The sequence below is a fragment of the Cyrtonyx montezumae genome, unplaced genomic scaffold (assembly GCF_038088225.1).
Source record: "Cyrtonyx montezumae isolate F1298 unplaced genomic scaffold, pur_monq_1.0 scaffold_2, whole genome shotgun sequence".
NCBI lineage: Eukaryota > Metazoa > Chordata > Aves > Galliformes > Odontophoridae > Cyrtonyx > Cyrtonyx montezumae.
The window spans coordinates 15,301,736-15,327,999 of record NW_027071936.1 but is presented as its reverse complement, the minus strand read 5'-3'; the positions used below and the strand labels follow the sequence as shown (position 1 = coordinate 15,327,999).

The window sequence follows — 26,264 nt, the reverse complement described above, 5'->3', positions numbered from 1 at the left end:
AATATTACAGAGAATAAAAGAACTAGTTCTCCCCTTTATTGAATACATATATCTGAAGCCTTGTGGTCTAATGTGTTTTTAGATTACTCCTATATTTTATCCTTCATTATGTGCAATGGAGTTTCTCCATTTCTGAGAAAGCCAGAAATAAGTATAGTTTTGTTCTTTGTCATTATGCAGCATTTTTAGCAGATGTTTTGTCCAAACAGATACGGTACATAGAGTTGAATAATAACTGGAAGAAAAAGCAAACAAAAAAAGTCCTTTAAAACTACCAAAAAAATCTTATAAGAAATTTCCCTCCAGCAGTGATTGAACCACTACTGATGAGGGCAGTGTATAATAACAGAAAAAAATAATAATATATAATTGATAAAGGAATGTTGGAATGTTATGGGAGATTTAATAAAGAAAATACTACAAAATGGGCTAGAAATCAGATTTAACACAGAAAATAATTAATGTAATGAAGTTGAAATTTAAGGTTACGGGTCTAGAAAGGAACGACCTGTAAAGAAATCAGAGTAGTGATATTGATATCAAGTTTGATATATTAAATAGCTGAATATTTATTTATCATCAGTCTGCTGTTTTTAAAAAGAGTATGTTATAGATTCGATTGTTTGAGACACAAAGGATCCATAAAACAAATATTCCAGCTAGGAAGATCCATCAATGACTCCTATTTATGTGCCTGCAGTAAATTAGAAAGCTGATTTTCACTGACACCGAGACACTCCGATATGCTAGGATAACTCTCTCAATTTTCTTAGTTACAATTCAATTTAGCAAGCTTCTGTGAGAGCCAAAACACACAGAACAGCATCAGCAAAAGAGAAGATAAGATCTTTCAGTTTACTGCAATGTTCTGGTCACAAGTGATATCATAGGCTGGGAGGTTCCAATAACAGCCTGTGCCTTAAACAGCAAAGCTTCAGTATAGAGCTACACTGGAGCCCTCATCAACTTTCTTAGCGCAGAACCTAGATGAAGGCAGTAAGCTATAGAAAATGTAATTTTTAAGGATTAATTATTTATAATTTATATAATTTATAATGGTAATTTATAATTTAAATAAGGATTTGGTAGGCTTACGCTCATTCTGTTAGTGCAGCTTCTCTTACTGAAAAGCAGAATAAATCCTACCTCAAAAAAAAAAAAAATCCCTCACAGATCTTGCTTGTAGAAGCAAGATTATGCTTCCACTACTTTTAATGTTGGATTTCTTTTGACCAACAAATTTCTCTTTATTTTGACAAATATTGTAAAGCTCTCCAACTTTAACAATCTGAAACTCCCACAAACTTGAAATAGATAAATAAAATAGATTCTCATTTTTATTTCACTAGCATCATTTCATCTCTACCCTCCTTTACTATCTTATTTCAATCCTTCATTATTGCTGTTGGCAATTTCATCAAAGGTTCACGGAATTGAGAAAGCTATTTTGTTTGAAAGCTGATTACTAATATCTTTGTGATTAAAAACTCAAATCTAGTCAAGGATGAAAGCAAGTACAGAATCCGTTGCTTTTAACTACATTGTCTTTGATACCCTTGTATGTCATCTAAGGAGATATATTGATGTCTAAAAACAGGAGATCACTTGATAAAACAAATGTATGGTTTCTACAATTCTAATTTTTTTTTTCAGGCTTAGGGGAAAAAAAAAAAAACAGAAAAAAATCAGAAACACTAAATATCAGCCTAAGAGAGTTTCTAGTATTCTAAATAATTGTTTAAATGATCTTTGAGGTGAAATCCTCATTCTGCGTACTTCGTTTGATTTCCAATAACAAAATGACAAAGTGAAATTCTTTTAAACACCCTGAATAAAAGTTTATGTAAACCATATGTTAACATAAACAAATTGCGTAATTTCAAGCACACAGTATAATTGCACATTAAGTAATAGGAATTGTGAAAAAGTAAAGTACTATGTGAAGGGAAGATTTTCTTCAACTTTCTTAGCGCAGCTCATCAGCATTTCTTCAACTTTCTTAGCACAGCTCATCAGCATTTGCAACTGATTACAGTCTTTCATACATCCAGACACTATTTAAAACCCAAAGGAAAAAGGAAAAAAAACCACAGGAATTACAAAATATAGATCTATGGTAATTACACTTAGATAAAAAATACTTGACAGAATTCCTTCTTTGCCTGCCAAATACTCAAGACAGGATTTTGTTACTCTAGCAACAGTGAATTAGACTGAATGCCTGTGAAAATCCAGTCCAACTAACCATTATTGTCCTTTACCACAAAACTGTCCTTAATTTTTTTTTTTAGTGCTACAAATACACTGCCCCTCTTTGAATTAGAAGAAAACAGCCACTGAAAGAATTTAAGTTCTATAAACAGCCTGTATTGTCTACTATTTTCAGACGCGTTCCTTGCAACAAGGAAATTTCTATTAACACACAGAAAAACAGTAAAATTATTAAGCAAAGAATAAATCTAAAATCATGGTGGTACTTTTGTACTAGTTAACAGCCCCCTCTAAAATCCCATTTGCAGTCTAAGGACTCAGGAACATTGATGATAAAAGACCTTCAAGACTAAGACCTCAGCAGCTTTTCAAGTACAAACTAAGCTACCTGTTCCTCATCTATTCGGTGTTTAAGTTAGGAAAGCATATTCTTAACTGAAGTAGACAGACCCACACGTTGTCCTTTATGGCCTTTGCTATGACTGGATTTACACTGATTAAAAATAAGCTAACTGGTAAGTTAGTCATTAGTGTTGGTAGAACTTATACCATCAAGAGCACAGCCTGCCCCTGCTGACAGAATTGGCACTTTGGCACATTATATTTACACAGAACATGATGTAAGAACGGTTACTTTCACGTCTGCGTATAAAGTTTCCTGCTCTAAGTATGTCAGCTGCAATCAGCAAGATCCACCTTTCAGAGTTACCCTTGAGAGATCTCTGCTAATGTACAGTGCAACAAAAGCTCTGCTGCAAACACCATTCTGCTCTAAAAGGAAACTCTGCTGGCATAAGTACTTCTGAAAGCCAGTGCATGGATCCATATTAGGAATTCTAGTACATAAAATTAAGTTTAATGATTTTGTAGAGAAAACAAACTATAGGAACACAACCAAGTTTCAAAGCAACAATACTCTCTCAAGTACACAAGTTTGAATTTCACTGGACTAATTCACAGATCTACAGGAGCCGATCTGCACAATGCATGATGACAAAGGTAGTCTCATGTGCTTGTTATTCTTTAGATCTACATTTCAACTTTCAGCGCTTGATCAAAAAACATGTTAGTAATCTACAGGTGTGAATACATTCTGTTTATGTTTCTTAATAAGGAAATGTTCCATTCAAAGATTTCAAAGTATTCTGCTTTCTACTCTAATCAAGAAAAATAAATTTGTTTGTAATCTTAAAACAAATATTTGTGGAATTATCTTAAAAATAAGACTAATGTTTTACACATTACTTCAAACACTGGAACAGCATGAGGATAGTAACAAGTGGCTAAACAGAAAACCTCCCTTAATGGGAAAACAACTTTCAATCTTACTAACAGATTTTGCAGTAATGCAGTACTACTGTACACATTTAACATCAACTATCTATAAAGATTTCCCACATAATGCTAGTTGAAAATTCATATATATCCTGCTTTTGTGATAGTACTTAGTCAGTTATTACATACCACACAGTTTTTTCAACCTTTCCATAAAATACAGTCTATTCACAGTTTTATCCAAGTTGTTTAGTTTCAGTAAAGGGCTGTTTGAAAAAAAAAAACTTCAAAGGACATTATCGAGAAAAGCACCATCTGCTAATAATGCTTCTGTAACCATATTTCTAGTTTGTGAGCAGACAATTAATAATCCTGTATAGCACTGAAAAAAAAAATCCTATAACAATCCAGAATCCATTTAAGATTTTATCTGTTACACTTGCCAGTCTTAAGCAAATTCTGAGACAGAACTACACTCTTTAGCTACTCATTCATCCCTGGTCTGCCATATAAAAGCACTTCAACTTCATTAATTTCCCTTTGCCGTTTGTAAAAGAACACCTTTTCAACTTGTGCTAAAAAACCCTATCATAGGTAAGAATAAAAGCTAGAAAATTTTGTATTTCTTACAAAGTACTGTATTTTCAGCATAATCAACCTCATATTATTTATCTATTTTCAAAGTAAACAGTTTAAAAAAAAAAAGGAAATATTGAGAAAATACACCATTAAGGAAAAAGTAAGCAACACACAGGACATAAAGAAAACAGTTTCAGTTTTCCTCAGTCTTTTTTAAAAGAAATAGTTCACAACTACACAAACCCAGCAGCACATTTTCAATGTGAAAAATAGAAGTTTCTTAGCAACAGAACAGTCTGAAGATTGGAACTACTTTATTTGATTTTATAAAGGCTGATATGGATTTTTATAATAGTAATCCAAAGAAAAGAACATCGTAATTACTTCAGTGCTTCTAAAGCACATGCAAAATGGAAACAACTGGGTTGTGAAGCTTATTCTAAAACCCATCAACTTCCTAAGATGATCAGTAAGGACTACATGGAAAAGCGAATCTAGCTCTTTCAGTGGTATGCACAGCATTTAGTAATGAACTGAACAACTGTGTCCAAAGACATGAGTGATTTCACTTCATAACTGAAGATTTCTAAAGTTTGAGAAATGTTCAGCTTCATCCTTGAGCACAACTTCTCATTTCAGAGCTGTGAATAACACATTAAGAGAAATATCCTCCACACAGCTCTTTAGTTGTCTGCATATTCAGTACAAGATACCTAAATGGAACAAACTGATGCCTAATTTCTACCAGCTCTTAGTAAATACAAAGCCTGTTAGAGGCTATTCAAGCTTATATTTGTTACTTATTTCTGCTTAATTTTTTAAAACATACATATTCCAAAATTTATGCTGATGAGCAACTCATCCTACACACAGCATCACTTTTGGAATTGGTCATTATTCAGTATAAGAAATCAGATTTTGGCTCTGAACTTTTGAGAAATGTAAACATTATAAAGATACAGAAGATAAAAGGATATTTGAAGGCAGTGGAGTTTAAATGGGAGTAGAGCCCAATCATCATCTCAAAATACAGCATAAACCTTTTTGACAGCAAATTTGTCCTCTTTGTACCTGTAATTACATGGGACAAAGCTGACCTAATCAAACAGAAATTTTGTCATCAATTTCTAGAAGGAAATGGTATCTACTTGCTTCAAATTGCAGAACTGCAGAGGTTTTTAATATGATGAATCATTCAGAGATAATCAAAGAGAATTGCATCAATTCCTTGCTAGCTCATTGATTAGTGAAATTTTATGTTATCACCTTGCCTTTTAGGTCTCATTCTGTCTTTAGACCTACACCAATGAAATCACAATACCATAAATGCTAGAATAATACGACTAGCAGGATTTTTATGAACTGAATAGATGCTGCAAGAAAGGATTTAATCTACCAGATTATTACAGCCAGTGAAAAACAGCAAAACATGGAATTCATTTCAGTCATCTATTTAGGAAAGAAGAAAACTTCTAAATGACCACAGACCACTTGATAGCCTTCATTTCTTCAATATCAAAAGAATATTTCAGTGCTTTGTAAAACCATAAATCATATGTTAAAGTTAAGCAAACAATCAACTTCACCTTAAGAAATACAACCATTATGAGACTACGCATCTGCTTTTCTAAGAAGCATCTGACTACATCCAATGCATACTGCAGCTCCAAGATGAGGGGAATACATCATCTTTTAATCTTTTGACAGGAACCATAGCACCTTCATGTTTAAGCGTAAAGAGAAGCTCATTTCCATTTCATTCCATGGCCTGTATGCAAGACATTTAGCCCACAAAACAAGTAATCAAAACCTCAACCAGTCTAGAAATGCATTCACATAGATGTTTAAGTTCAGAGTGGTTTCCGAAATGAAAATTACCAATTAAATAAAATTGCCAATGAAGTGAAAACTTACACTTTGGTTCATACCACTTAACAGTTTCTTTAGATGTGTAAGGAGCTGAGTTCATAAGTGGATGAAAATTTACTTTTGAGGAATATACTCTTTAAGAGGGCCTAATCCAGAGAATGAGACTTTGGAGTAAAGTCCCATGACAACGCACAGGGCACATAACTGGATCAGAAGAACCAACTGCCATAAACTTCAGATCTATTCCTACTGATGCTGACAAATCTGTACTGGATAGTACTCCAGATAAAAGCAATACAGTCAACATATCCAGCTACAAATCACTGTTCTAACATATATGCTGATTAGAACCTTGTCCATCATAACAAATCTTGGTATCTTTACATAGTTTTTCATTTGTCAGCTTTTTAAGAAGTTTGTAAGAAGACAAAAATACAGTGATATTGAAGTTACTTCCAAAATTATCAAAGAGCTTGAAACAACTAACGTTTTTCCTTGGCTTTGATTTTTAATTTAACACAATTTCATTCCTGAAACAAGGCAAGTCTGAATCTAGGTATTTTTCGACTTTGAGACCTTCAGGATAATTGTAACATGAAATTAACGGTGTGTCAATTCAGTCATAAAAGTGAAATCAAAAGTGCTTCAAACCACTAGACCTGAATTGCTGACCTGGAGGAGCTCTTATGAATTTTCATCAGCTCAGATTCAAAACCCAGACATGTTCTAAAAGCTCATTTAAGAAAAAAATATTGCCTATTGTATAGCGGAGATAGCCTTACAGAAGAGGCTCAGTACACCATCAGTGTACTGATGTGTACACTCTAGTGCTATTTGAGCAAATATATGCTCTTTGAAAAACCCTTGCAGCAACAACAAAAATAATTTGTTCCAAGTATTATCTACTACATGAAGAGTAGTGCTCAATTTTTTAGGATCTTAAGTATCCTGGCAATAGAGAAATAAAACTTTTCACTTTCACTTGTAGAAGTCATGAGTAGAAAAGCATCAAACCCTTATAGGACTGCAAACAAAAAGTCTGGGACTGCTGAGTTTTCAGTCCTGATGATGAAGAAAATAAAATGAAAAAATATTTAGCCTTTTTTTTTGACAGGAAAATTGTGGTCTATCAAATTCATAAATAACACAGTTTTGACAGGCTGAGCCTGCTTTGAATGACCACAGAAAATGAAAGATACAAAAGAGCATAAACTCCTTTATTCTTTCATTCCTGTTCATCTCTCCCAGTGACTATGTGGATATATAATATACACATAAGTATTATCACACCATCAAGAGAGTCTGCAAAAAAGAGCATTCAATTAATCTTTTCAGAAACAAATCTCCCACTGTATTTAGGCCTTTACAAACTTATCTGTGAAAACACAATCATAGAAAGGCCTGGGTTGAAAAGGACCTCAAAGATCAACTAGCTTCAACCCTCCTGCCTTGGGCAGGGTTGACAATCACTAGAGCAGGCTGCCCGGAGCCACATCAAGCCTTGCCTTGAATGCCTCCAGGGATGGGGCATCCGCAACCTCTCTGGACAACCCATTCCAACGCATCACCACCCTCTGGGTGAAAACGTTTCTCCTAACATTTAACCTAAATCTCCATTGTTATAGTTTAAAACGATTCCCCCTTGTCCTATCACTCTCCTGTCACATACTCTGACCAGATAAAACCTTTCTTTAGGGGCAACTTAAACATAACCTTTAAACTGATGCAAGTGCCTAAAACTCATTCGAAGTCATTTCCTACCTATGTTTCACCAAAGTTAAATGTATTTTAATGCATTTCTGATTCCTCTAGGTGACAAAAATATTAAAGGATTCACAGCAGTTGCAGTGAAAAGGATAGTAATAATGACCTCCAACAAATGACTTTATGAATAGAAATATTCCGTAGGATTCAAGAACATATTTTTTTCTTCCCTAAGGGACATCTATCATTGCGATTTTGTGACTGCCCTTTCATAGCTGCTCTTGTGTTCTTCAGCTACCACAAACCAAAAAAGAAAAACTAAATAGTCAAAATAATCTTAATTCTTTATTTCATTTTTATACCATTAACATTGTTGCTCTGTTTGGTTTTTCAAATTTTGACTCAAAGGAGCTGTGAATGTGTGATGGCCCACCCCATTGTTAAACTTTAGTTTTCTTCACTTGTTCTTTTGCTTATTTGTGGAAGGAAGCACACCATTAATCAAAGGGACACATGCAACTTAGGTAACACTGACCTTTGTCACACTCTTCTATTTCCAACGCAGTACACAAATCCTCTTTTAATCAAAAGGTACAATCTGATCTAACAAATGACAAAGTAAGCTGCCAACAATCTTTACATGTCAGGTAATACACGAGTATATCAATACATCAAAAGCACATTATTAAGAATATGAAGCACTCTGTTATTCTACAAAATGGATACTTACACTCTTCCCCTCTAGGCATTTCATGACAAGACTTGCTGTAAATCAGCACATCAAATAGTCAACTTCTGTCTGTCAGCTAAAGAACTAGCACTTACTGACAGATAAATCTCAAAGAGAAGAAATGAGAGCTTTCCTTTTATCATGGGTAATGTCAGCTCTGATTTCAGTTTTAAATATCTACAGACTCACCCTAAACAATTTATAGGTTTTGCTTTGCCATGCAGTGGCTATTTCTTAACGGTGATTTGAAAAGAATTAAGAAGTTCCAAGGAGTGAAGATGCACAAACTAATGAACACCATGCAAGTTAGCATGCAGTAAGGAACATTTGTTCTTTGACAATGAGACACTTAGATTTTTTGGTTACAAAAGAGATTAATTGTGATACAAAAGTTCTCAAGTGGATTTTGTTTTAATTGCTTGTTCTTTAATAGACTTCTTTCCTCAGCTAAAAAACATAGGGCATTAATAAAGCCTACCATGAAGTGAAAATGCTTGCAGCACATTGAAGGTACTTCACTACCCTGTGTGAAGTTCAGAAGACAGCTACTCCGAGGCAAGCACAATTGCATGCGAAAAATACTGCATCATTACTTGAAGTCCTGTATTGGAATGAGTGAGTATGAGGCACCGGCAATAAGACACAAATGGGATGCTGTCAACTTGTTTTCTATATCACATTTAATTCAAGGCATCCAAAATGGAGAATCAAGTTCAACATGATACACAGCTTACAACAGAAATTATTAAATGTTAGTTTTCTGGAACTGCAAAGAAATATGCGCACGACCGTCAACGCAATTCTGTCATAATAAATATACGTGAAAATCCAAAGCAGTCAACATCTCACAAGAAGGAAGGATGCTTATTTTCATTTATTTCAGCATAAAAATAGATGAGCTGAGAAAGATGTCTCCTTGATCATTTTCAATTGCATTAACTAGTCATAAAAATAAAACTGTCTTTCCTTATCTTCTGAAAATCATAGCTCTATTTATAGCACAACACAGGAACTACTAGACATCCTGAAGCACAAATGGCTATGGAATGCTAAAGAGATGTCAGTATCACAGTCTTAGAGCTAAACATTAACCTGGAGCGTTGGTATCCTAAGTGACTAACAGCTACTAATACAAAAATATTATTCAGTAATGCATCCCACGTGGTCCTTTATCCTTATCATGGCCTCAGTTTAAATTTTAAAACATCTTCAATAATAGGTTCCTAAATAATAGTTGGACATCAGATAAAATCAGAACACATGCTAGGAAACTGATAACCAGCTGGATATTTGGGTAACATCCATATGAAGGATCACAATAAGAGCAGCACTTCTTAAAATATCATAACAGATAATAAAATCCTATGATTAGTGCTCAGACTCCCAAATCAGAAACTGAACAAAGAAAGAACAGTTTCTACCCTGACAGCTTGTAATATATGCAAAGCAATATAATGAAGTCAGAACAAAGAAACAGTAACTGTTATATTCTTCAGTGACCTGAATGAATAGACAGAATGCATCCTAAACCATTTTGCATGTGACATTATATTTGACTGCAGTTTTCCCCCTCGGAGAATATCAGCGTGTGGCTAGAAGAGTCCCTGAACAACCTAGTCTACCTTTGAAGTTAATCCAAGGTCCCACTGAACTCAAATACCCCTTATTTTAAGTTTCTTTCTTGTTTTAGAAGTCTCTAATATCATAGTCTTTTCCAATCTGTAAATGTCAAGAAATGAACCAATACCCATCTGCATGCTAAGCTATTATTTAGTTTATCAGACCACAAACTTACTTACATAGTTCCTCCCAAATGCAAAGAGTATAATGAAACAGGATTGCATCAGTGCAAACAAAGGCTGCTAAAATAAATGAAAGTTATCTTCTAATCACTAATAGGTAGGAAACACACACACACACACAAAAAAAAAAAGACAATGGAAGAATATAAAAACAGAATGTCTCAGTAAATCTTTGAAGCAGTACAAGTTGCATATAAGAAAAGTAGCAACATGACAAATATACAGATAAGAATTTTGAGGATATGTGCCAGCAGGAAAGTCCATAATTCACTATTGTTTTGTAGAACTGATGCATATCACCTAAATAGAAATACAATTATTATTATTTTTTTAATATACAATTACTGATTAAGGAAACGCTACTTGATCCTTAGTGGTGTCACTTAATAGTTCCTTCTTCTAATCAAATGCAAACATTGATATATTTGGAAATTTGCCCGATTGGCCACATGTTTATCTGCATATGTCTTTGGGCATATTTTTGAAATACAATTGCCAGAACCTATGCTAAATCATACAGAACACTAGAAACTGTATAGCACAGCTTTCCAGTAGCTTGTGGGGTGTCAAGTGAGAAAACAGCAAATCACTTAGTCTTTAAAATTGATTAGAGTCTGCTGGAATACAAGAACTAGTAAGTTACCTTGAGTTTCTCATTACTATGTTCTATTACTGGGCAATTGATGGGTAATATAAATCTATTTTTTTTTAATCTCAGTAGGCTTTGGATAGGGACTGACATTTATCTGAACACAGTAAGCACACAAATAGTGCATGGGAAGAGGAAAAATAGCGAAAACTTGCAATGCTGAGATTTCACCTCGCCACATTGGCAGAATTGCACTGGCAGCTTGTACCAAGAGCTCTCAGGCAATGAGTTCACTGCTACACTTGAGTCTGTCTCCTCTTCCCTTGCTGAATTTTGTGTGTTCTTCATCGGACCATTCTCTCTGCTTCACCAAACTCCATTCAAGGGACCGCATGCATGTGACTCATTTTAATAACTCATGAACAATGAAAATGACAAAAAATATCTAACAAGAAAAAACAAAGCTCAAGTGGAACTGAAACAGACAAGCAAACAAACAAACAAACACAGTCTTAAGATACCCAGTTCTGCAGATGTTTTGCCACTGAGTCTAGAAATTTTGAAGACATAACCTTGACACTGCCACTCTACAGGTTCCTCCCTCTGTGCAGATAGAAGTATAATGTGCATAAACATGACATGCAGGTTCCTGATTCCCTACAAGTTGTGCATATTTTGCACTCCTCACCATGACCTTACCCATTAGGATTGCCTGCAGCTTGCTCTCCTTGGTTTTGTGATTTTGCACAGAAAAAAAAATAAGACTGGCTTTGCTAATAAAAACACAAATGAAAAAATGACCTCTGCTGCGTTACTACTTAAATCTTGCACACTAAGCAGAATGGTCCATTTTAAGATTCAAAAATCAAAAGAAATAGACAAGTTACCAACACTGATTTGACAAATAAGGATCAAACAGCACTGAAGAAAATATCTCAATAAGCTGCTGTAGGATAGAAAAAGCACTGGATGAACCACGTCATCCCAGGGATTCTGATCCAAAAGGAGATAAAAAGCAAACATATTTGTCCCTTAGGAAGTGAATGCCATTTCCATAAATTAAGTAAGATGTAAGGAAATAAATTGCACAAAATGCCAGAAACTGAACCGATCTGACTTATTCACACTGACTAGTGAGGAAGATCTTGAACAGCAAGTTGTATAAGCTGAGTACATCTGTACTGATCTTAGAAGGTAGATCTAGAGACAACCTAAAAAATCCTCGGTCCTCTTTAAATAGCCCTTCCTTCAGAATCTATCATCCAGCTTTTTGCAAGTAATCTGATTAATATGCAGCTTGGCTGAACAATGAGCTCTCCTGCTGCTTTAGATCATCCTTTAATTGCATCACTTTTTATTTTTCCAGCCTATTATCCTCAACTCCTCCACAAGCACACCAAACATGCTGAAACAAGTTCACAAAAATGCATCTTTTTTTTTTTTTTTTTTTTACTCTTCTCTACATCATAATTAGCACAACAGATACACTTGCTCTTTCCAAAATTGTAATACAGCACCCTATTGCCCAAGAAGCCTTTTATGGTGAAACACTCATCTGCAAGCTGCATCACAAATATAAAACTGAGAAAGTCTGGTTTTATAAAGCCCAGTACTGATAATCAGTGAATTCTGATAAATAATACAGCCTGCAAACTCTATTACTCTTCTGGTAAATCATGAGAGCTCCCTATGAGAAAAACAATATCATCTGTAAGTCAAATTGAGAAATGTAAGATAAATGTCTTGCATTATTGCCAGAAAACTCCAAAATATGTTAAGTACATTTCAAATACATTGAATAATTCATAAACAATAGCTCTTAGTAAAATACATATATCCACACTAAATTCTGAGCTGAACAGAGACTAGTAAGCAACAGTATATTGCTTTTTTACTTTATTAGCCCTACAGAGCAACCTAATGAGATGATTTTCAAAATGTTAATACCTTAGAACAGCGAATTATTATTAACTAGTAACTTCTACTTTCAATTTAAATGCAGTATGTGACTAAAAGTCAGTAATTGTTCTTTGATTTTCTGAAGATGGACCACGTGTTACCATTGTTTCTTTTAAATCTGAGTAGAGAGGAGTACTACAACTCATCAAATCTTTTAACATGCTTTCTTCCTGAAGGATCACTAAGTGTTTGTACCACTATCTCAACAATATCCCCAGCTTAAACGTAGTTTAATAAGCAGATAATTTATGATAGCTTTCCAAAGAATACATCCACTTCTTGTTGTATCGGGACAGTGGTGGAATCTCTTGAAAGTCAAAGACATTACAGGTGCACAGTGGTCAGAATATTGAGCTTGACAATAATAGCAGTCTCCACACAAAAACAAGGAACGGGCATCAAGTCCATCTCCAACAGTGGATAAAACGTACTAAGGACACCAAAAGAAATGCAGACTGTGCATAGCTTACTGTAGAAAGGAAGTGGGGACAACATTTCAAAAGGCAAAGAAATAGAATGGCAAAAGCAAGACCCAAAATTGCAAAGATGGAGCAGTTCAACAGATGGATGGAAGAAAGATACTTTGTGCTGACCAACGGCTGCTGCTTACTGCCAAATCTCTACTATTAACCAGAAAATATGATTTTATCTGAATTACGTGAAATAGCACCACATCCCTCTTTCGATAAAAACAATAGCACAGAACATCACAGGAATTGATTAGCTGCTCAAAGCTGAATCAGTGACACTTCATTCCATTAATTCATTCATCTCAAGGATGGAAAAACTGCATGGGGAAATTTAATCTCATCCCCCTACCTATTCCTTCCTAGTCTCTGGACCAAAACAACCCAAAGCGGTTAGGAAAAGGACGTTTCCCACCCAAACAATGAAAAACAGACCAGAAATATACGACCAATTTTATAGCTAATACTTCACATGGATTCAATTACATATACACAGTAGTAACATTCTCTGTGAAGGTTACAGATGAAGATCACACACAGCATTACTGCTCTAACACTACTTAAAACTGCAGCAGAATGTGCCACAAAGAACACAGAACACATGAAGAAAGGTTTCCGCCTTTGGAAGCATGATGACATAAAGAAGTATTTTCACAGTGAGAAAGTTGCCAATCTTCGAAACAAAGGTTAAATGAGACCTCTTAAATTTCCTGCATCTGAAATAACATAGAAGAACATTTTCTTTCTATTAAAAGCGAAATGAGACTGCGAAACAGAAAACTTCTTCCTGAAAAATTCTCATTACGGACAAAGACGCCTCATTTAGGGGCATAAAAAGATGTCAAATTTTAAAATGTTGGAATACATCATGAGTAAAAGAAAAAATATTCAGCTGAATTTTACAAAATTTTACATGTGGACAAAAACAGTATAGCGCCCTTACAGGACTTCCCTAGAACATAGACAAAAATGAATTTTTTATTAAAGCACCAAGGACTCTTCATTTCTGATGTTTTCTATGCCAGTATTTACGTTTAGACATTTCTATGAATACAAGCAAGGAAATCTGTGAAGTACTACCTATAAATTTTAGAAGACAATTTATAATTGAAAGAGAAGCAAAACATTTTTTTTTATTATGTCTCTAATGAATTTGCACGGACAGCCACTCTTACATCTTCAAAAGCAAAAATACTTCCTCAAACAGAAAATTAATTATTGGAAGCAGTAGCAATTGATTCATTAAGCAGTGCTGTGCAGCACTAAAGATAAAGCATTTATTAATCTGAAACTCATCCATATCAGACGACTGCAGTAAAAATGAGTCACACAGATGCCTTTAGCAACATACAGAAACTGTTAATATACAAATTAATCTGGTGATCTTAAGAAGCAAAACAAGCTTTCTAGCTTGTGTGTATTTGTTTTTAAGCAACATTCCTTCTATTTTCACTCTTTATAAATATATACAACTGAATAGTATGTCACTACATGATACCAACAGAAAGTTATATCTTGTGGTTACATTAATGTAAACCAAACTAAGTAATGTTCTGAGAACGTATCAGCAAAAATATTTTAAGCAAATATCCACATTTGGCAGCTCAGGAAACAAAATGTTAGTTATTACGTAGTGGAAAGGAACTTCCAAGAAGCACAATGCATAGTAGAGACAGCACACAAGTGTGGCACTACATGGTGCTTGTTGTCTGTCTTTCACATTGATTAAGGAAAAAAACCAAAAGAAGTCAAGGGAGTTAAGTAACCAAACTATACAAAAATCACACTTGCGCTTTTGCTGCCTTCTTCACGTCCTTTATTCCTGCATTTATAACAGTATAGATTTTCCTTGACCTCAATTGCCCGTGTACAAATCTAGTCTTGCACCACCACAGCTACTCTGGTGAGCTACTCTGGTGAGCTACTCTACTCTCGCTTGGCTCCACAGGTAAGGTACAGCTGCTCAGTTCCACAGAGCTTCAAGAATACCGGGCTGTGAAACAACCATGGCAAAAGATAAACGCTACGCAGGATACATAACCTAATAATCACCATCCATTTAAAGTGAAATTTGAACCTGGAAAAAGCAAAAGACAGAAAGTCTAAAGTATGTAACATTGTCCTTTCAGGTCATGCAACAGTGATGAAGTGCAACACAGAAAGTTTTCCTTTCTACCATGTTTCCAAAATGCTGCCATTTCTATTTGTCCTAAATTTCATCTGTAGCTATATATCTTGATATACCCTGATATTTTCCTTGGAGTTAAAAGCTGATTAATGAAAATTGGTCAAAAAAATAAAGTGTAAGAGTGAAACTAAGACCTACACAAACCCAAAGCTAAAGTTTGCAGAAATACTAGAGTCAAGTCAGTTCATATTTGCCTCCTTTTACTTAAAGACCTGCCAGTAAAATGCTACTGTCTCAAAATGGTCATTCTGTGAATGACACTTCTGCTGAAGCCAAGCACACGTGGTGCATTATTACTAAAGAAACGTAAGCTTCTTCAGCATTGTGTGTTGGAGACTTGAAAAATTCCTGCATTTCAGATTTACTCTTTTCTGTCATTTTTATGAAACACTGGGAGAACAGCACTTCAGCCAGACTGGGAAGATGCTATTCTACATTGATGACATAATCATTTATCCATGCCAAGCACCACAGTATGACAATGGCTTTCTGATAAGGACTTAAACTAATATGCAGAATCATCTTCTCAAGTGCCAAGGAATATTAAAGATCCTATCTTACTGGCAGCTTCTCATGAAGGGACTGACATAGAGGAGGAACCAGAGGCTAATCCCCATTGTGTGCCATAGGATATTGCCACTTCCACACTCTATGTCTGTCTTGTGGGACTCATTCAGAGAGTAATTACAATAGAGATAAGCCTTTTCTGAAACATACGCAATTAATTCTTCTGTAAAAAGCAGGAAAGAGACCTGACACTTTAATAATGTTTAAATACACCTAATCTATTCATTTTCTGCTCCTAATATTTCCTAAATATGTTGAAGAAAAGATCTCTAAGTACTTACAACTGTCTACTCTTATGTAAATTATCCATAAGTATGTAATAGCCCATCATAAAACAACCAACATGAAATAAAGCTATAAACCCATAGAACACAGAGCAAGCGGGTAACCAATGTAAGGATTAATCTAGAATGTTTTGTAATTATTATTATTATTACTCGTAAAAATAAAGGCAAATCTTTCCAAATAAGAACCTCCTAATCCCATACAAATTTGACAACTGTATTTTGAAGTTTTGAAAATAGGTAAGCCAGAGAAGTTCTTTTTGCTAACAATTCCAAAAACTGTTTTCATCACGAATTTATTAATTACTTGTCCCAAACCTCACGCGCAGCATTTCAAAACAACTTGTAATTCCAGGACTGTACCTTCCAACTCATCTATAATGGCACAAGTATATTCCAAGGTGATTTTTGCACTTAGATGAAGTACCTTTCATAAACTCTTCATAAACAGGACTCAAGTGCATTTCAGGCTTTGTCACACTTCAAATCTTGATAACTCGAAATAATCATCCTTCAAAACTACAGACAACAAACTATTACCCATGACTGAAATCAGATTAAAAAAAGACCAAGCTCACCATCAATCTGAACTCCTGAAATAAATTTTGTATACTTTAAGAAAAAAACTAAATAAAACAACCACACACATAAAAACAAAACCCAAAAACAACAAAAAAAACATCTACATTATTTAACAAGTTTTGAAGAAAATAGAACTCTTTGCAAAAATAAAAGAAAAAATGTCAGTTATTTTTTGATAAGCTGATTCTGAGGCATCTAGAATTAAAGCATTAACTTCTGCAGCTTAGGATAAAAAAGCTCAGTTAGCTAGCACTAGCTAGACCCGGTGAACTCAAGAAAGAGATGCGGTTTTTGTTTTTTACATTTGATTGAGAAGTAACAACCACAGAAAATTAATAGAGGCAACTCCACAGCAGAAAAACACCCTCCAAGAGCCGAGCCAACAGGGGCATTCATCACCTTACTTAACTTTGCCTCCAGATCTACTCAGAATTCAGCCAAGCTGCCACACTACATTTTTTATTTCAATGGGACAACATGTACAACTCAAGTTACACAAGGACATCAAAGTTGAAAGGATAATGATGTTCACAGTCATTTTTCAGTGTTAATGCTTCTGTATCAATGACAGCATCAGAAAAAATGTTACTGTAAGCAGCAGTATTTTTGCCACTATAACATGGAAATATTTTCTGCTTACAGTAGTTCTAAGTGCTCAAATCACACTGGATAAAAGAGTGATTTTAAAAATATATACACATAGCTGAGTAGCGGACAATTGATCATTTTAAGTTTCATACATCTCCCACGTCCAATGAAAAAACAGACTTGGATTTCATTTTAGTGAATCATCATGCTTTAGTTCAGTAGCAGTAATGAGGTACACTGAGTCCTCTCAAAATTCAATTGTAAATGACTAAATGTGGTCTCAAAGCTTCTATCTCTATTCCCTCTCTCTGTTTTATTTTATATGTAATTCTAAAATATCAAAACTGAAGTCAGTTAATCATGGATTAAATACATGATACTCACTTTTAATCACGGAAATTCTTATTCCATGACCCAGGAAGATGTACTTTTCTGCCTATTATGTAATAGAAGAACTAAAGTCTCTACGGGTCTTTTTCATGCAATTGACTTACACACAAACCAACTCTGACAGCAACTAACAGCAAATGAGCTACAGCTCACTGTATCAATACATGATAATCTTACACTGACAAAGTTGTCAGCCAGTTAATAACACATGTTTCAAGAAAGGCTGATATAAAATTAATGCTCTGAGACTGTGCAGAAGCTTGATGTTCCCTGTGTCCCATTTTGTCATTTAATTTTAGATAATAATTAGATAATATATCATTTTTAATGTAGCCAAATACGAAACAAAGAATATTGATGACCTGTACTTATTTTGCAGATGTTAATATAACAAAGGAATCTTTCATCCCTGTGCAGCATTACATTTCTCCATGCAACTTCAGACTTAGTTGCTTCCGCAAATAGAAAAACATCATTATTATTTCTTAATATATGAAAGATGCAGTGTAACTTTGCCATGGTCACTGGGTTAGTGCTTCTGATTACTCATCTAAGCCGGACACTATCCATTCAGTTTTGCAGGCTGCCCTTCTAACTACAGTTGGACCTGAATTCATTCTGCCCAAGTTTTGCACTAGCGATGAGTTGTGAGACAGAAAGGTACAAAACCCCTGGGCTAGATGAGAAAATTTAGCTCTGATTAGAGAAATAACACCACCTCCTGCAGGGTGTTAACACAAAATACTTGGAGCACATTTCCAAGTTCCTCGGTGGCAACGTATGTGTTGAACACCTTGAATATGGTGGAATATTCAATATCAGTGAATATGCTTTTTTTTTGGAGTGAGCTCCCTGGTTCTGAGAGATGAGAAGGCAAACTTCCCCATCCTCTAGTTAAGAATAATAAAGACAAGTTTTAATCACGTTTTGTTAAAAACAGTTTTTTAAGATTAATTTAACTCAGTCTCAAAAGTACAATAAAATGCATTATATATGTTTAGCGTTTTTAATTGCTATATCACTTTACCTCACTCAGCTGCTGGAGGGTATTCTATCTTTTATTGAAGAGGTAGTACTTGAGACTTGTCAGCTCATGCAAGGAATAATTCAGTAAGCCTGGGAATACTTACTACCTCATTTAAATTAAAATCGTCATCTATTTAAGAGGGAAAACAATATTTCATTTTTCATTGGACAATCTTGTAGACATGAAAAACAGTTCAGGGACAAGTATTTACAGTTCACCAGGAAATGTACACAGCCTTTCAAGACTTCTAGCATATGCATACAGTGACATGCTGCTACTTTGCCACTGATTAACGTCTCTTTGAAAGTGTAAGACAACTGTCAACACAATCTTTTGAAGGAAATTTCTACTAGCAGTGCCTCTAGATAGTAGCCAGTTCAGAGGCTGACAAGTCTCAAGAAATGCACAGTCAGTGTTTCCCAGTTAACATAGCCCGAGGCTAATCACTCTGTAGTGGGAGTGAAACTACACTTCTTGTGTTTTTGTATTGGTGAATGACTATCAGGCAAACAAACTTTTTTTTTTGAAGTAGCTTTCTCTTGCTTACCAGCTCCTCACGAAGTTGGGATACGAGTTCATCTCTCTCCTTCAGCTGCAGCTTCAGCAGTGAGCATTCGTCTTTTACTCCATCCTATAAAAACACCAAAATACATGTTACAACAGGTTTTGTGCCTTCACTGTGGTCTTGACTTGAAAAAGCTGTTTCACGTAGTGTGAGATTATTGTGTTAAAGTAATGAAACTCAATTCTCCTTTGTCAAGTGTTGTAGTTTCAATAACACATTCTAAAGTTGCAGCATATACAGATTAACGCATCCAAAGATACTACACAGAAATGTCAAAAGCTTCCTGCAAATAAGTCCATTTTATTATTTTCCCATTCTTCTAAGCATTTTTTTTTAATAGAAAATCCTAACAGGTCACTTTTTTCAAGTTAATTATGTCTATGAAATGTCATATTTTTTCTCATACAAAAGAACATTAGAAAAACAGCAGTTTAAAATCATTATTGTAGAGCTCTTGATCTTGATACTGCAAAATAAAAAAAAAAGAACAGATACTTAGTGGAAAATAAGGCACTCATCTCATACATACTTTTTTTTTTTTTTTTATTCCCACACTAATCACAACAGCAGCAATTCTAGTATTAAATGAATAAACAAAACAGGTACTGGTTATCATTTAGTGACATAACCGTTGACTGTATCTCAGTATGCTGTGCATAAAAACAAACCTAGTAGCTAAGCTGTTGCCAAACACGGATCCGTGTAAATGCAGATCCAGACAGTTCTGTGAATTCTAATCATCTTTGGAGAAGAAATTCCAACCAGTATGTTGTTTCTTGTGCCAAAGAACAATCAAGGGGAAAACAAAAACGGAGGTACTGAGCTAATAAGACTAAAAACCCAACAAACTAACAACACAATAAAGTAAAAATTTGTCTTACAACTATAAATGAAGAACAGAATCTTTACATTCTTCTAGGACTGAAATATATTTACAAAGCTAGAGATATAATGATTTGGAGCACTGCTATTTCAAAAACAAAAATAAAGCAAACCACAAAATAAAGAATATTTAGGAGAATATAGTTATACATGTGCACAACAGTTTAGCCCTTAGTTTAAAAAATTGGACAGTGAATCACTAGCTAATGGATGACAACAAATATAAAAGCATGGGATTTGCTTAGGCCATAAAGAACTCAGGGGGGTTCAAAAGCACAAAACCAGCATGATACTCGTGAACTCTGGCAGTACTAATGTGCTTGCAAAATTAAATAAATATACAAATGAGACAAACGTAGAGACTGAAGTCCATTTTCCTCAGTAAAGTGTTCAGTTACAATAATGACCTTTCAAAGTAATTACATTGCTTATCTTCTGTGATGGACTAATTGGAAGAAGAAATAAAATACTCACATATAAAACTCAAGATATTTACAACTACACTGGCCCTTAACAACACCCTATTTTTGGCTGACAGATAATGATCCTATTGAAATATTATTTCAGTTCTATACACAGATCTGCTGAAATATTCAAATTAAGGATTCACACTACCATTGTTTAAGAAAAAAAATTCACTGGTAATTTTCCTTGTGACACAGTTATAACAGCATTTTGCATGGTCTACTGATACAATGTCAAGGAATGCTAGCTGAAAATAAAATACTAATAAATCCCAGAATCTTGTGCCCACAGCACAAGATAGGTAATCAGCATGTATTTAGTTAGCACAAATGTTTGCTTATCAAAAGTAATATATTGAGAACTTCACTGTAAATTTATCAAAAATAAGTACTTAGGAGAAAAAAAAGCTTTAAAATAATGTCATATTAGCTACAGCACCTCTACATCCAGTTGCACTATTCTGAGGGTTTTTTTTCAGCATATTTCCACATTACTTTTTGTTATCTCCTGATTATTCCCTTTTTAACTTGAAAAATGGGTTGACAGGTTATACACTTAGAGGAAGAGAAATGGGGTCACACAACCAAGCAAGGAAAGTCTATTTCAAAAAAAAGCTTTTATGAAGCATGCACAAGGAAAGACAGTAATAAAGCATGTACTAGTGTACGGTGAGTAAGAAAGATTTTTGAGATTACCTTTATCATGGAATACGGTATTGAAGGCAATTCAGGCCTCTGTAGAACCAGTGAAAACATGAAGAATCATTTGCCTCCCACAGCTTTCAAAAATCCTAGTGCATCTCTTCAGGCAAAATTGCAGTCATGCACCCAGTTGGACACTCCTTACCCACACAGGGGAGTGACCCTTCTGTAAGGATTACTGTGTGATGAAGGCATGCATAGAAATCATAGAATGCCTTGGGCTGGAAAGGATCTTAAACCCCATATCTGGGGTTGCCTCCCACCAGATCAGGCTGCTCATGGTCCCATCTATAGTGGCCTAGAATCCGCATCTACTCTGGGCAGCCTGTGCCACTGCCTCAACACCCCCTGCATAAAGAAAGAAATTCCTCTGAACAATTAATCTGAATCTCCCTTCTTTTGTTTAAAACTGTTTCTTCTTGTCCTATCACTAAGCATCTACTATCCATATTCCTCATCATAATTTGCTCATACAATATAGACTGTAATTGTTGATATAACTTGCAGAAAAATATCTAGGGTTAAATTTTCCCCTTTTCTTACTGTGTAACAGTAGAACTGATTATACTGGCCAATGGGACACCATTTTTATAAATCAATACTGTACATTTTATCAGCTTCTAGGGAGACTCTGCAGTATACTCTAGTATACTCTAGTATAAATACATCCTACAATTATATAATTTATAATGTAATCCCTTTCTGAGGGACTCACTGTGCTGGGATACTTGAGACTAAGATGCTAACTCCCATGCCCTTCATGCACTTGCCAGCTAAAGAGAAAAGATGATTTATTTTTTCTACCCCTTGCTTAAATAATTTTCATCGTTAAACTAGCAGGTAAAAAGAAATGCACTTGACTCCATTTTAATGCCTGGCATATTTGAGGACAGAGTTGCAGGGAATAGAATAAGAGTAGAGAGGAGATCTGATTAATGTTTATAAATAACTAAAGGGAGGTGGGAAGCAAATGGATGAGGCCAGGCTCTTCTTGATAGCGTGTAGTGATAGGACAAGGAGCAATGGCCTAAAACTCAAATAAAATAACTATATGGCCATAGTGTATGTTTCAACACCTTCAGCCCCTGCTGCTGCTGCATTGTACAATAAAATTCTAGCCCATTTGAGAAGATTAAAGCACCTCACATGGCTATCTGGATATTATTAGTCCCAATATCACATGGATTTATAGAGAACAGCTGTTGGCAGTATAAAAATAAACTATTTCTGAGAAACTGGCTTGAAATATACTTGAGTTTAAGTACATTATGTTGTCAAGAACACACAACAAACGCAGAAATGGTAACAAAGGAGTTGTGTCAATATTAGCTATCAATATGGAACAAGCTCAACGGTAAAAAAAAAAAATACGATGTCGGGTTAGTGATCCCAATATTTAGTGGGGTTAGGTAAACTAATATACATGGCTTCTTGAAACCTGAAGGGAAGACATCCACTGATACAGAAAACACCACTTAATCCTGCTACGTACTCAGTTGCTCAATCACAAATAGCTTAACTGTGGAGCCATTGCTACCAAAAAGGTCACTCCATCTGCCACTCAAGCATTTCAAGAAGGACTGTCTGTACATAGAGTATTGCCTGCAATTTGCTACATATATGCACAACAATATGCACACAAATGTTATCCAAAAGCACACAGTAAAAGAGAAGCACTAGAAATTCCCAGATTTTTATGTCATTGCTTACTAAATAATTACTAACAAAAACTCTTCAGCATATGGGGCTTACAAGTAGCTGAGAGCTCTTGTTGAACACAGTCTAGAATTAGGATTTGGTAATACTAATTTGCTGCGCGGTATTTCTGTAGGCATCACTTGTTCTAAAAATCTAAGACAAAAAAATAATAACAAAATCGTGCTTGGTGTTTCTACATCTCTCTTATATTTAGAGGACATTACTGCTATAATAAAAATTGAAAGTAGAAAGAAGAAAGACAACATCACCCAAGAATAAAAGAGAAAAACGTAGAGCAGCCTGCAGAAACACTTGGGTACTTCCAATAGCTCATACACTGGCCTGAATGTATTAGTTACACAAAATGCAATGAAATCAAGTGTTTGTTATCAAAGCAATAAATACAGTTATTGCAGAAATCAACTGTTGAGAGCTAGGAAAGGAGAGCACTCCAAAAACACATCCTGTGTACAGACCAGCACTGTTCAATGAAGGATGGAATGGGAGATACTAACCAAAGGAGTTATCACAACAGCAGACTTCAGAAAGGATAGACCAGGAAAGGACAGTGTGCCGGCAGCAGAAACTGCCATTAATGTATTCTCAGTCTACACTGTAATTAAAGAGTTGGGGAAAAACAAACAAACAAACAAAAAAACCTTCTCCAATTACCACAAAACATAACGTATTTTTTAAATACACTTCGAATATTCTGGGGCTATACTACACAGGTTTTTCACGTACAATGTGAATCACATACTCTTAATGTTTAGAAAAACAAGGTTGTTTATAATACTGGTGTCATGGTTTTATGATTTTTTATTATTGGTATTCCAGATCGTAATATGATGTAGTGCACAGGGAGTTAAAGAGTTTATGTTCCAGTAGCGGGGACTACTGATATTTCCAGAGTAAGGGATATTCAAGCATCTCTGTCATACGAGGAACGGCCAGATAAACTGGGTCACTACAGCAGGGAGAAAAGAAGACTAAGGGGGGAACCGATTAATATTTATATGTATCTAAAGGGAGGTGGGAGACAAATGTGTAAGGCCAGGCTCTTGGCAGTGTTTAGTGGTAAGACAAGGAACAATGGCCTAAAACTCAAACATACAAAGTTCCATACAAATACGTGGAAGAACTTCTTCACAGTAAAGGGACAGAGCATTGGAATAGGCAGACCAGAGAGGTTGTAGAATCTCCTTCCACGGAGACGTTCAAGACCCATCTGGATGACTACCTGTGCGACCTGCTGTAGTACCTCCTTTAACAGGGTGGGGTTGGACTCTATCCCTTGAGTTTCCTTTCAATTGCTTTTGGAGTGGCTTGAATATAACCACAGAGCCAAAGAGAATAAATAACGGATTTGCATGTAAGTATAGTTGAGTTTTAGTGCTAACCAGAACCAATTGACCACAGATTTTAAAATTGGGTAGATAACATTTACCATTTCTATTCATTATATCAACATCCTTATATTCTCACGAAAAGAGTTTATACCTAGATATTTTAATCAAGAACTCTAGTCCAATAAGAAAATGGATGCTATGAAAACAGTTACCATTCCAAATATTGAATCCTATATTCTGTGCAAGTGTTCTTAAGTTGGATACACTAAAGTTTCAAAGATATTTTATTCAGTTTAGTAAATTTTGTACTACATAATAAGCTTCCAGGAATATTTCATTAAAAAAAAAAAAAAGAAAAGCATTTGTGGAAAGTGTTCATTGTATTTTCTTCAGTTACACTCTCTTAAATGGTTTAAAAAAATTACCCAGGATTTAGCTAATATTCACTATGGATTTACTGTTGTTATTGTACCTAATTATGATCTTCAAATTATCATATTTTTGTCTCTTCAAAGTAACAGCCTTGCATGTATTTTCAATCACAGTTTATGATACCAATTGGTATATCTCAGTGCTAGTATTTGCCTATTTTAGTTTAATTCTGTCCATCTGGGAATCCGCTAAACATAATAGCAAAACTGTTTATCATCAGATCAGGTCACAAGATGACAAACTGTACTGCATGTGTGAAGACAGCTGCAGCTTGTTATGCGTAAGTGCCAAAAACATAATCATTTGCATTTTGGAAAGTTACTTTATACCTCTTCATACTTAGGAACAAACAGGCCTATTGTGCTCGGTGTAATTACAAAGAGCTATAAACAAAACTAACCAAGTATACTGGAAAATAAATTTACCGCAATTTTACTTTACACCAAAATGAATACGCTGCCAAAATAGCACCATAAAATTAGAAGATTATAAAACTCATCTGAAAAATGTGCTGAATTTCAGATGCTAAGCAGATTGTTTCCAGCTTTCAGCAATGCAGAGATCAGCGATTATTTAGGGTGTAGTTTCTTAAGAATATAATCCTGAAGTATGACTCAAAACTAACAACTTTAAAATTGAATTACTGGTCCAGAAAGCTAAAGAAATAAAGAAAATTCTGGTTACTTGAACATGAACAGGACTTTTATGATGGCAGCGTGGAGGTCTAGACTATATACAGGATTCTTCAGCATGTCTTTAGTAATTCCCTTTACAACACCTGTAAAAGGAAAAAACACCAAGTATTTTTTTAAGATCTCATCCAAAATTTGCAGAGAAGCACCATGATTTGTTTCCAGACGGAGATCCCAGTTGTGTAAACACACAGCAAGTCAACACACATCACTTTAATCAATAGGAAGAACATCTACTCATTTGAGATTACTCATTTAAGTAGGCTGCTAGATATTGCAGTTTTCCTTGTCAGAATTTCTTCTCCCCTCTAGTAATTTTCTTAAATAACTGCTTTGTATTGTTTATGTTAAAATTATTAAGACTGGCATTGCTCAGACAACAAGACTGCATTTTTTTTTGTGGCAGATGTATTTCAAAATGAAATCACAGGTCCATCTTTCAGGTGACCCCCCTCATCTATTTACACCACAGTGCATTTAGCTGCGATATTTATGTACACACAACAGTATCCATTTTCAACGTTATTTTCCCTACGTTCACTCTAGTTCTATGCACTGTATTAATTTACATCTGTCGTATCAATGCCTTTCTATCCCACTAAGACAGACAAGGAAATTGTCAGGCTGTAATCCTTCACACGTGTAAAGCACACTGACTTGGTTTCTTTA

The 26,264-nt window shown here is 35.0% G+C and overlaps 1 protein-coding gene across 2 annotated transcripts in view; it reads right to left on the bottom strand.

Annotated features, from left to right (window-relative positions):
- Positions 1-26,264, bottom strand: part of CCSER1 (coiled-coil serine rich protein 1) — a 623,183-nt gene that overhangs the window by 252,263 nt on the left and 344,656 nt on the right. For both annotated transcript variants that reach the window (XM_065736482.1, XM_065736483.1), the window contains exon 8: positions 19,359-19,442. In XM_065736482.1, coding sequence (XP_065592554.1) covers positions 19,359-19,442 — 84 coding nt within the window. The remainder of the gene's footprint in view (positions 1-19,358; positions 19,443-26,264) is intronic.